At 32.9% G+C, this 12,148-nt stretch overlaps 3 protein-coding genes across 3 annotated transcripts; 1 reads left to right on the top strand and 2 right to left on the bottom strand.

Moving 5' to 3' along the window:
• The first annotated feature begins 289 nt into the window (after positions 1-289).
• On the top strand, positions 290-1,882 carry LOC114373581 (probable glutathione peroxidase 8). Its single transcript, XM_028331073.1, has 6 exons — positions 290-421; positions 641-717; positions 888-949; positions 1,077-1,195; positions 1,396-1,563; positions 1,713-1,882. The coding sequence occupies exons 1-6, from the start codon at positions 377-379 to the stop codon at positions 1,743-1,745; spliced, it is 504 nt and encodes a 167-aa protein (XP_028186874.1). The 5' UTR covers positions 290-376; the 3' UTR covers positions 1,746-1,882.
• A 1,067-nt stretch (positions 1,883-2,949) lies between these two features.
• LOC114376684 (AT-hook motif nuclear-localized protein 5-like) lies at positions 2,950-7,415 on the bottom strand. Its single transcript, XM_028334912.1, has 5 exons — positions 6,155-7,415; positions 4,847-4,914; positions 4,172-4,303; positions 3,681-3,839; positions 2,950-3,437 (listed from the first exon to the last, which is right to left on the bottom strand). The coding sequence occupies exons 1-5, from the start codon at positions 6,597-6,599 to the stop codon at positions 3,183-3,185; spliced, it is 1,059 nt and encodes a 352-aa protein (XP_028190713.1). The 5' UTR covers positions 6,600-7,415; the 3' UTR covers positions 2,950-3,182.
• A 1,354-nt stretch (positions 7,416-8,769) lies between these two features.
• Positions 8,770-11,188, bottom strand: LOC114373892 (putative pre-16S rRNA nuclease). Its single transcript, XM_028331463.1, has 6 exons — positions 10,856-11,188; positions 10,518-10,592; positions 10,380-10,434; positions 9,924-10,016; positions 9,251-9,338; positions 8,770-9,093 (listed from the first exon to the last, which is right to left on the bottom strand). Exons 1-5 carry the CDS (start codon positions 11,051-11,053, stop codon positions 9,277-9,279), a joined length of 483 nt encoding a protein of 160 aa, XP_028187264.1. The 5' UTR covers positions 11,054-11,188; the 3' UTR covers positions 8,770-9,093; positions 9,251-9,276.
• Between the last annotated feature and the right edge of the window lie 960 nt (positions 11,189-12,148).

The raw sequence follows: 12,148 nt of genomic DNA, 5'->3' as shown, positions 1-12,148 counted from the left end.
AAAAAAATTCTTAACGGAATTATTTAAAGCCACAGAATCCCTTTTTTCAGTTATCAATCATATTTTAATTGGATTGAACGTGTATAACTATCGGTGCATAAGAGTTGAGAAAATGTTTGTACAGAATTTTATGAAATAATTTAATAAAGAGAGAAATAAAAAGAAAAAATAATTGATATAAAAAGTATTATTATAATATTGTGGTCGTACGTAGATACGACAAGAATCGTACCACGTGTGGAATCCTTACTGGTCACAGATTTCAACGTTTGAGTCTGAAAATTGAAGAGCTTATGTGTTTCTGTTCCATTTTAACGTGTATGTTCTGTTCTACTTGCTCTCAAGTTTCATCTTGGGCTGTAGGCTGTAGCATACCATGACCACCAAGGATCCAAAATCCGTGTACGACTTTGTTGTCAAGGTTGGTCCTCTTACTTCATGTGTTGCTTCTTCTAAATTCTTATCTACTTTCCCTCATCTCTGTCTCTATGTTGAGTTAAATTACTTGGATGAACTAAGACTGTTACTTACCTATTTTGGACTATGGAGGTGAAAGAATTGCTTTTGTTTCTTTCATTTTGAAGATTCTAGACTAAAAAAATAAAGGTTAGACGATAAGAGCTTTAACAATTACTTGCAGGATGCTAAGGGAGATGATGTAGATCTCTCCTTTTACAAGGGAAAAGTCCTTCTGATTGTCAATGTTGCTTCTCAATGGTATTCTTAATTTATTACTTCTTTTTTTTTCCTTGATTGTGCCTTTTATTAATTTAAAGCCTTCATATTTTCATCTTTCTATTCTTTTCATTACCTACTCTCCCCACTAATGTTATAAATTTCGAGAGAATTTTACAACAATAGTTTGATCATGTTTGGGATTGAGACAGCGGCTTGACCAACTCCAATTATACGGAGCTGAATCAATTGTATGACAAGTATAAAGACCAAGGTTTGTTATTTGTATTGCTGTTTATTTTTAGTCGTTTTCAACTGTGTAACCATCATAACCTTACTGTTTATCTTTGTTTCTTTCTGTTGTCTTACAAGTATATTACTGGGTTGATAAACTTAATTAGGCCTGGAGATTCTGGCATTTCCATGTAATCAATTTGGTAAGCAAGAACCAGAAAGCAATGATAAAATTGTGGATTTTGTCTGCAGTCGCTTCAAATCTGAATTCCCCATCTTTGATAAGGTAGTTCAACATATAACTGATCTTGGAAAGTTTACCTGAACTACCATTTTTAAGCACTCCGACTTGTCAAAATTGTGATATGATACTACTAAAAAAAAAGTCAGATTTTTGTATTTTCCGTTTTGCTATTCTGCTAAATTATTTGAAGAACCGTGACGTGTACTGGTATTATATATGTGTCTCCTTCGATCTTGTGCTAGATTGAAGTGAATGGGGACAATTCTGCTCCTTTGTACAAATTCTTGAAGTTGGGGAAATGGGGAATTTTTGGTGATGATATTCAGTGGAACTTTTCCAAGTTTGTGGTTGATAAGAATGGACAAGTAGTGGGTCGCTATTATCCCACCACTTCTCCTCTCAGCCTTGAGGTAAACACTATATTATTCTATAAATTACTTCATATGCTTTTTGCTGCTTCTATTGTATTCACAAAAAAATAACGCCGCTTCTATTGTATTCACAAAAAAAAAATGCCGCTTCTATTGTAATTCTTTTGACATCCTTTTTTGTACTGCAGCGAGACATTCACCAGCTTCTGGGTATTTCTTGAAGGCAAAAAGATAATGTCTTCCTGAGCTCATTATGTTCCCTTATGTGGTGAAAATGTAATGCAAATATGCACAAACTGATGCAATTAATCTTATGGACATCATATATACCATGTTCCATATCATGAATTCGTCCATATGTCTTTGTTTCCTTTAATTTCATCGGGGTGGTCTAACTGTCTCCAAGTAAAAATGGGATTAAAAAATCTCATATAAACCAATAAAATTACATAGAATTGTACATAAAAAAGTCTAAACAAATTGATACAATTTTATTGGGTCACATTACATAGAATGAGATTGTTTAACCTCATTTTTAGTTGGGATTAGTTATACAAAACCTAGTTATAAATAGGTTCACCTATGAAAGTTTCAATTTTAATGATTTTTTTCTTATGCTGCTTATCTTTTATAAATGCTACAAGTTGAATTTTACCTTCTAAACTACCAAAAAAATTATTCAAAGAGAAGCTTAAAGTTCAAAACTAACTATCACTTTAGTTCATTACGACTTACAAGCACTATGCAAAAAAAAAATTAAAAAATAATATTGACAAACGACTTCAAGTTATGTTTTTAGTGTTTTGCTCCCTAAATGACAAAAAAAAAGCTACTGTACAACAAATCAGCCATGTCGAATGCTAATTTTCGTTGTAAATTTTATAGTATTAAATAAAAACGGCCTATAAGGTATGTTTAAATGTTAGAAATTAAATATACAAAATCTATTATCCTTTATTCGTGATTATTAATATTTTATAATCATACTTTGGAAGTAAAAAACCTAGATATCTAACTCCCTCAAAACTAAAATAGCCGTACTCTAATTTTCTATAAATACATAAAGTATTCAAAGACAATAACATTAGAACTCAACTGGAATAGATAAATATTTCAATATTTTTGTTGAAAGCTCAACGTGCATGAAACGAGGGAATATAAATTTTAATTGCCTCAACTAATTAGGAGCAACCACACTACCTCCAACTGAACCTTTCTCACTATTCTTTTGAACTGCCATTAGCCAGTCATTTTCCAATAAACCTGCATTCGTGGGTTGTACGGAGATAAATCAGTTTCACATTCCTTTTTTATAGATAATCTATGTAAACTGTTTAATTGTGAACCTCAATAGATTGCCTGGAAAAGTAACGAAATAATGCATTTAAGTGAGATCCTAGATGTGTAATAATCAGCACCACATACTTCCCACTTTTTTAATCTTCACATTTTGCCTTTCATTTTTTCATCAAACATTTTTTGCAAAGTCAAGACTGTTAATTAACCCTGAAATCCATTGGTTACAGCATAGGTTAGCGCGAACTTGTCACCCATCAACAGTGATAGATACGAAGAGTCACAATGCTCACAAATTCGGTTCATTTACAAGAGATCTCTATACAAAACTACAAAGTCTCTTATAGAATAATAAATGGTCTTCACCCACGCGTCAAGTCAATACCAGTATGTGGATGTGCACTTTTAACCTCTACTGGCCTTGACGATGCAGGCCAAATGCCTGGGGACGGAGAAGAAGAGGTGTAGTTTTGATTAGGTGGAGGAGCACTGGCTGGAGACGCTAACTTATCACTACTCTGAGGCTCTGAACTGCTATCTTTTGTAGTAGTAGTGGTAGTGGTCACTTCTTTAGTCTTTGGCTTGGAGCCCCCATATACGAAACTGCATGCTACCACCTGCACCAAGCAGAGTCTCAATTTCTTAATGCTTTGGATTGGGGAAGGTTTGGATCTAAAGCATGCTAAGATGCACAATAACACCGATTATTATTGAACGTCCCTATGCACAGTAACAACTTGCTGTTGCTGAACTTACTATTCTAGCATATCTTTTTTTTTTTTTTGATCAGCATATCTTGAATGAGCATCCAAGAAAAATAAGAATAATTAGTACAAGGAACCGAGATTTTGGGGCAATACCTGCACTGGGCTTGCAGCAACAAGCCTAGTAACACCACCACCAATGATATGACCATCAGGACTAGAAAGGGAAACACTCATGCCACCCGTTCTATTGTGAGGTCCACCTTCTTCAGCAACCAAGTAAGAACCAGACAAGCATAATATTTGAAATCGGCCCTGCAAAAGGTAAAAAATAAAAGATACAATGTTTATTATTGCATAAGAACCAATAACCTAAAGCACTTTAAGCAGTACTCAATCTCATTAGCTGTTGCATAAAGCTGAATTTTTACACACTACAATACAATACCAGAATTGCTGAAATGAACTTCATTAACCTCTTTATACTTGAACAGCGCAGAACTATAACTAAATTAATTAACTTGCTACACAATAATAATTTATCACTAAGTTGGAACCATGAAAAGGAGATAGAGATGACAATGCAGAGGATACTTCTGATGTTAAATTTTCTAGTAGTGAAGGAAAGTAGTGTTTAGTTCTTTAACCTCATATGTAACACTGATGCTAGTAGAAGCGGGTTGGCGCAGAGTGACTGAAGAAATTGTCCCAGTTCCTGTTAAGATGCACACAGCCCTTGGTCTCTGCCTTGCAAATGACAATAACTTTGCTACAATGTCCTGAATCATTCAAGGAACTTCTGAATTAATGTGAAATAATAAGTAACAACCTTGAAGGTTTACATGATGAATACAGCAATTATGCTTATTATTTGAAGGTTGAAAATCAAATTAGATGATTCCAATAAGTATCATCAGTTGCACACAATCAGCAACCACATTTATGTGTGATGTAATCTTCTGTAGTTTATATGCCATTGATAATCCAAGACTGTGACTATTCAATCCTTGTGTGCATTCAGCAATTGCCAATTATACAAACCATCCACGAGGCTTGCATGTCATGAATGGAAAAAGAAAATAATCATATCAATGGTATTAAGAATAATAGAGAAGCACCCTATAATTTAAAAAAAATATATCCAATGATATTTTCTGGATGTACAGAAAACTTTTCTTGGTTAGACAAGTCGGGGGGGGGGGGGGGGGGGGGGGGTAAAATTTAAAAATATCCCACATGAGCCCAAGGATTTATCAAAGAAAAAGAATTAAACAAATAATCAAACCTATAGCTCTTCTGAAATAATGGAAGAATATAACTACCTCCCCAACTCCAACGGTGATAACATGAGGTGAAAAGGCCAGTCCTGCAGAATTGTTCATCCATTCACCTAGGAGAAGAACAGAAATGCTGTTGAAAACTCTAGCAAAATTGATAGAAGATAGCATTTTCAATTACGACTGTTAGTTACCATCAAAATAATAAAAAAGAAACAATTGCACCAGAAAGGGAAGGGTAAAGGGCAAAACTAAGGGTCTAGGTTTTCATGGTTTCAAAATTCTTTTGGGATGAGGGGTGAATCTAGACCAGAAATTTGAATGGTAACTGCCAATAATTAAGTATTGCAGTCTTTACATAAGATATATAAGATTGACATTTGAATCATGATAGTGGAAACTTGCTTCTGTTTAAGCACATGCTTGAGAATCCGCAATAAGTATTGTGATCAGTATATAAGATCAACATAGCAAATCATGATAATAGACACTTGCTTCTGTTCAGGTGCTTGTTTGAGAACCTACTTTTTTTTTAGTTATTTCAAAAGCTATCTCAGGAAGCTCACAAAAGAAATGTCGTTTTTCAAAATAAGCAGAACCAAACTCGCATTAATCTCCTCAGTTCAATCAATAAATGTCCAGGAAATCCATGTATTGTAATGATTACCAATTCAAGGATTCTTGAAGCAGGATTTATGACTAAGAGGTAATGAGATAACAATAACTCGGAGTCCAGGACCACAAACATAAAGCACAATAATGGCAAAAAATAGAAAAATATTCCAAACAGATAAAAGCAAAAGAAAAGAAGAAAATAAAAATTGTCACTTCAAACAATAGTGTGTAGAAATGGAAAAGTAACAGTATGAAATGAAAGGATGCGCATCCACTGCCTTTCTTTAAAACATTATAAATGAAAGCAAAATAGGAAACTCAAAGTCAGGATGTAATCAGAAACTAATACCTCATAGTTTGTTATACAGTGCATGTATTTGATCATAATCTCATTTATTAATTTTCTCGGAGAAAATACATAATTTAGTCTCTTAAAAGATGTTTAGATGTATTGCTTTGGTCCCCGTTTTTTTTTTTCATCCATACCCCAAAAGGATGAATTCAAAACTTAAAAGCAAGTTAACAATTTCAATAGGAAAAACTTGTCAGCGAGCTGTCAACTTCAGGACCAAAGAAACAAAGCAACATCTTTTGGGGACCTTGTCAACAATTATTAACAGATCACTTTCCTCTTTCAAATGATACTTTCACTTTTGAGAAGCTAGATCCCAATATGAACAAGATCAAGTAATCAACAGGAAATGATAATTTCAAACTCTCACATAATTATAAAAGTACCTAGAGTGGCAAGCTGTTGCTTCCTTCCACTTCCAGGTGGGCGCCCCCTGGGTCGTTTCTCCGAAGAAGTGCCCGATCCCGGGGTGGAATTAGCAGTGGCAGACATGGGAGAGAGCATCAAGGAAACAGATCCATCAGGGCCATACTTCCTAGGCCTCCCTCTTTTCTTCTTCACAGGCTCACCAGAAGAAGGCACTCCACTTCCACCATCAGGAGAGGAACCTGTGTTAATGCCATGACTAAAACTAGCATGTTGAGGCTGAGACTCTACTTTAAATGCAGAACCTGGAGAGACATTTGACAAAGCTCTAAAGCCAGAGGGTGGTTGAAACCCTCCACTCTGTGTCCCGGTTCCTGGAACAGACCCACCAACCCCTCCTCCTCTATGCTGCATGTAATATGGAGCAGAGCCACCAGGAAATGCCATGCCTTCTCTCCCATCCATGCATTTACTAACAGGTTTGTCAATTGTGATAATTTTTCCTCCTCAACTTCAAACCCTTTCACTGGTGCTACTAACTTCTTAAACTATGAAACTAGTGAAGATGTAAAAACAGGGGTTTAGCTAGGTACCCTTCTACTAGTCAAAAGCAAATAGCTTTCACAATGATGGAAAAAATAGATCTTTAACCCTAATGCAAAGAAGAAAGAAGAGGATCTAAAGCCCAGAAGCTAGCTCCAGATATTCAAGTAACAAGCTCGGAGATTTTGTCAAGTGAATGCACGTACAAGGGTCTCGTTTACCTAGAAACACCACAAAGAAGATGAGTTGCGAATGCCAAAAGGTTGAAGAAAATAAGAGAGGGAGTGGCTTTAGAGGTGAAACAAAATCAGCATTGAAAATCCCATGGCAGAGGTTAGCGAGGGAGGGAAAATGTAGAAAAACCAGAGGCTAAGATTGAGAAGAGAAAAGTGAAATTAGCAAGGGTGGGAGTTCAGTTCCTGAACCAGAACCATAACCATAACCGTAACAAGTTAAGAAAACAAAACCCTAGATTTGAAAATCTAGGGTTTTGACAGAGGAATGCAGTGTGGGGGTGGTGAAATGGGGGAAAAAGGGGGGAAGAAAAGACAAAGAATGGACTTCACTTGGGACTTGAGACGAAAGAGGGGAAATTAAAATAAAATGAATAAATAAATAAGAAAGAGCATTTGAATTAAAGTGCGTTAACATTGCCAAAAGAAAGTGGGTTAAGCAACCCAAAAGTATTGTCGTGTAAGATTATTAATTTTTGAGGCAGTTTAGAAAATATCTGATCTCTGGCAAGGAAAGAAGAAGAAAAAAAGCGCGTGTGTGAATGTGAAATGAAAAGGATAGCTATATGTATCTGCATTGAACGAATATGTTGAGTCCGAAAATGGATAAAAATAAATAAATAAATGGGAAAGGAGAATAGTGGTGTCAATTTGGAGGGACAGTGTGGGCCTACCAAACACAGACCAAATGTCCTTTTTCGTATAACTAATGGTCAGGCTACTGACCCCCTTCGCCCTGCGGAATCAAAACTTACAAAATACTGCTATCATTATTGATTCTTTATTTTAAAGTTTTATAAAAGTAATTTTAACCAATATTTTAACGGTTTAAAATCTATATTTTTATTTTTTAAATTTAGAGCAACTAGGCAAGTTATATCCTTATATCACTTCTTGAATTTTATCAAATTACATAATTTTATTTTTTTTCATTCTTTTACGGTAACCTCCTTTTAAGTTTAAAAATATTACAATAATATCTCTTTATATGATTTAAAATATAACACTAATACATCTTTTTAATATTTCTTCAAATCTTATACTAATATTCCTCTAAAGAAAAACAAATGTAATAATTAAAAAAAATTATGAGGCATTTATGTCATTATACGAAACCTCGGGAAATGTTACTATCATCTTTTATAAAAAGTTATTTTAATCTTTTATTTTTTTAAGATTCATTTTTAAAAAATAAAATTAACTTGATAATAAAAGACGAAAAAAGAAAGAGATTCAAATCTCCTTACTTACAAATTAACAAATACATTTTTATTGATAAAGAAAAATTATTTTAGTATTTTATATGGGTCAATAATGTTCTTTCAATAGAGTAGTAGTTTTCAATTTTAGAGTATAATTTCAAACTTTTATTTATTTATTCAAAAATATAAAAAATTGTCCCATTGAATTCATCTGCGAGAAAATCATGAATCACCATTAATTTTCTAACATAAAAGACAAATAATTTAAAAATCGCATGAAAGTAAGACACGGTCAATTGAAAAAGAATCTCATTAAAATTTTAAAAGTTTTTCACTTGCTAATATTTTTGTTGATCGGTCATTTCTGAAAAGTGAAATTTTGCTTTTACATCGCGCAGAGAATTATATGTTGGGATTAAATGAAAAAAATATATGTTGAAAAAAAAATTATTCCTTAGTTTTCGGTCGAGATATATATCTCAGTTTACACGTAAAAAATAAAAATAAAAATAAGAAGGAAATTGCAAGGAACAATGCATCGAGCTTAACTTGAGAAAATTTTCCAAAGACGCTTTTTAGCATGATGGAGTTGCAATAAGAACGAACAGTTCCGTTGATAAAATAATTGGATGCCTAATCTCTCATAAAAATTTTCTGACAGTCTATTTCAATGAATAAATTAAAATCGAGAATTTTCTCTCTCTTTTTCTTTTTTCTACAAAATCACATTTAACATGAGAATTTTCAACATGCCTCTAATAGTTTAACCCGAATCCTCTCATTCTCCAATGAAATTAAATGAATCTAGCTAGCACGGTGCTTGCATCTAAATTGACATCAGCTCAGGTCTACAAAATATGAATGTGATGTTGATGATAGATGTTTGATCTCCCATTGAGCAACTTTTCCCTTCCCCTACTGTCCTCCAACCAACCTTAAATTCAGAGGTATCTAGTTGTGATTTCTGATGCATGCCTCCAGCTGTAGAAAGAGCACTAATTTGTCAAATATTGAAAAACTTATAAAGAGAAATGGTACATAAAAGTGAAAAGGAAAAGAGCCACCATAGCAAATTACTAGTTTTGAGAAGTAGCAATCATGTAAAGACAGAGAGAAAGAAAAAGAGTTTGAGACTAACATTAGCAGGCTTGAAAAGTAACATTATTAAGAGTTCATTACTCCATTGCTGTCAGCTTCATTTTCCTGTTGACAAAATCCATGTACCCCTAGAAAATACCAACATATAAGTAGATGTAAAGTAAGCCTAATCCTTTAGCTCAACATAACATACAACCTAAAATATAAAAAAAAATTAAACAATATGTTTATGTAGTTTGGATTAAATTTCAGAGTCCCTTACAAATAAAAGAGGGTCCATTCAATCAATTGCTTCCTTCAAAAATTTTACTTTTCAATTGAATTTAATTCCTAACAGAACCATGAAAACCAGACAGAAAACACTGCTGTAGTAGAAAATAAATAGTCAGATGGCCATCTAGTAGAGGATGTGGCCCAATAATTGCAGAGATGGAAGCTATTTATTCTTCAGTTCAGGGCTCTCGTTGTCATAAATATCCCTTACAAAGAATTGCAAAAAAATAAAAAAATAAACCATTTCCTACTCTTCAGAGAAAATATGCACAAATCAATTTGAGGCCTCACTGGTTTAATGGATTCTTATTATGCTTTCAACACAATTGCAAATGAAGAGAACAGTAGAACACATTGCCTTAAACAAAATGAATAACATGAGACCAGAAGTATAACAGCACAATAGTATATTATGTCAAGAAGCAGGCCAAAAAACTCACCTGAAGTATTCCTACTGCAGCAAACTTGTCTAGCATAGTCTTGGAGAGAACTGAATGATTCAAGTTTAAAGGCTTTAACAGCAACTCCACATTCTGCAAACAAAATTTAACTTCAGATTTTGTCTCAATTTTGAGTTTATTTTGCTGGATGAAATAGGTAACTTTATGAACAATGTGGCCTGTGATTTCAATCCAGTTTTTCAATTTTCTTTCCTTCATTAACTTAATCGTTCATGCAAATCTTTCCGTCCCATATAGCAATGTTCAACTTCAATAAGCAACATTTGTTTCACACTTCATGGATATTTAATTCTTTCAACAGTGATAGTCACCAAACAAGGGAAAGGTTGTAGTCATGTTGGAAAATCAGACTTGAGATAATATTTAATTCATAATAGCAAACATGTTAATCCACTTTTGACGTGAAGCTCTCATTCCATTATGTATACTTTACACCTTCAAGCATTTTTGTTTTACAGAGGTGATCAGTGAAGACCTTCACTTGCATAGCCTGACAACAAGTAGAGAAAAACGTAAGAGTAGAAGAAAAACAGTAATACAAGGTACATGGATGGTCAAAGAAATGAAACTCACATCAGAAGACACTTGATGTTTGTCAAACGAGATGCCAATAACATGCTTGGAAGTTTTATTGCTCAAATCACTACACTGTACCAGTAAATGATAAAAATAAATATATCATATTCATACGGAACAAGTGAAAAACTAACATAATTTTGTGACTACTGACTAGACTTGACTTGACAAAAGCAAACTTATATTACCAGAAGGAAAATCTAAGATAGAAGAGACATCTCACACAATAAAACAAATCATTACAAACAGATAAAATGACCATTTTTTTATAGGCAAAAGGAGAAAATGATAATTGTAAAATTGAATGAGAAAGAAAAAGGAGAGAAGAAGGTGACCAGACTCTCAAAATCAGAAGCCACTAAAGTGATATTTGTCTTCTTCCTGACGAGAACGCTGAAAGGTGAAGCAATATTGTTATCGAAGTCAGAAAGAGCAAGCCCAACATATTTATCCCCGACATCCAAACCAAGCAACCTTCCGCGCTGCTGATTCTTCAAATCATGAAACAATTGCAAGGGCTTCATGTACCTCATTTCATCTATGTTGAGTTACAAGTGTGAAGTGAAGTCCCACATCGGGTAGAAGTGGAAAGGTTGAACACCATATAAGTGAGGAGAAGACTCATAAACCTGAACCTTAAAGTTTTGGGTTAGAGTGTGGTGTCAGGTTTCCTTATGTGATGGCTGTTACCACCGTAGATACAAGATTTTTTAATTTTTTTTATTAAAAATTGCAGTAGAATTATATTGAAAATTACTGTAAGGTGTATTTCTAATTCTATTTTATATAAAATTAACAATTTAGATATTTATTTACTTTCTCCTACTATGTTAATATTAAAATATATTTTATTAGATATTTTAATCTACAATCAAATAAGTATTAAATAAATTTTAGATGTTTAGATTTTAATTTTCAAGTACTTACAATGTATTTTTTTATAGTAACAGTTAATTAGAAATTAGTAGGATTTTTAAAGTTGTTATTATAAAAATTAAAAATGATAGTATAAAATATTATTTCATTGTTAGTTGTTACTATAAATAATTAAATCGATATTTTAATATAATAATCTTTTTATTAAAAATAGTCAGGGGTTTGTAACTAAGATACCACTTTATCCAAAATTAGCCAACCAAGTTAGAGGAGAATAATTGGATGTCAAATAAAAATCTTAAATACCTTCTCATTACACAAAAATAAATTATCTAATTAGATATTACAGTCGTATTTAAAAATATTTAATGTTCTATGAATCTTATAAATTACTAACTTGTATAAGAGAAAATTTAAAAATTAGACTTGTAAAAAGAAATGATAGAGAGAAAAGTTAAAATTTTAAACATATTTTTATATCTAAAACTTGACGAGCATAATATTATTATTTATATTGATTATATTTTACTCAAATTTATATGACATGTGTTGTCTTGATCACGAGAAAGTTATTTTATATTTGAAAATACTTTGTACATTATTGATTATTTAAGTTTTATTTATTTAATATTATATTCAACAAACCAATTATTGAGATGGACACAAAAACTGCTTAGAAATTGGTTACTGATCATTCCACCCTTGTCTCAAACTAGGGAGATCAAAACTCTTTGGCAAGAGTGGAGAGTGAT

The sequence above is a fragment of the Glycine soja genome, chromosome 11, assembly GCF_004193775.1.
Source record: "Glycine soja cultivar W05 chromosome 11, ASM419377v2, whole genome shotgun sequence".
In the NCBI taxonomy this organism is placed as follows: Eukaryota; Viridiplantae; Streptophyta; class Magnoliopsida; order Fabales; family Fabaceae; genus Glycine; species Glycine soja.
The sequence above is the reverse complement of the archived record's forward strand: the minus strand, read 5'-3'. Positions and strand labels throughout refer to the sequence as shown.

Bases quoted from the DNA above. Each gene is read 5' to 3' on its own strand.
- LOC114373892 (XM_028331463.1), bottom strand. From the start codon at position 11,053: ATGAGGTACATGAAGCCCTTGCAATTGTTTCATGATTTGAAGAATCAG. The intron at 10,593-10,855 runs GTCACCTTCTTC...TTACTGGTACAG, and splicing joins CTTCTGATTTTGAGAGTCTG to TGTAGTGATTTGAGCAATAA. The intron at 10,017-10,379 runs GTGTAAAGTATA...TTTTGTTTGCAG, and splicing joins TAAAACAAAAATGCTTGAAG to AATGTGGAGTTGCTGTTAAA.
- LOC114376684 (XM_028334912.1), bottom strand. From the start codon at position 6,599: ATGGATGGGAGAGAAGGCATGGCATTTCCTGGTGGCTCTGCTCCATAT. The intron at 4,304-4,846 runs GTAGTTATATTC...TGAATGATTCAG, and splicing joins TCACCGTTGGAGTTGGGGAG to GACATTGTAGCAAAGTTATT. The intron at 3,840-4,171 runs GTTAAAGAACTA...TACCTTTTGCAG, and splicing joins GCATCAGTGTTACATATGAG to GGCCGATTTCAAATATTATG.
- LOC114373581 (XM_028331073.1), top strand. From the start codon at position 377: ATGACCACCAAGGATCCAAAATCCGTGTACGACTTTGTTGTCAAG. The intron at 422-640 runs GTTGGTCCTCTT...AATTACTTGCAG, and splicing joins TGTACGACTTTGTTGTCAAG to GATGCTAAGGGAGATGATGT. The intron at 1,196-1,395 runs GTAGTTCAACAT...ATCTTGTGCTAG, and splicing joins AATTCCCCATCTTTGATAAG to ATTGAAGTGAATGGGGACAA.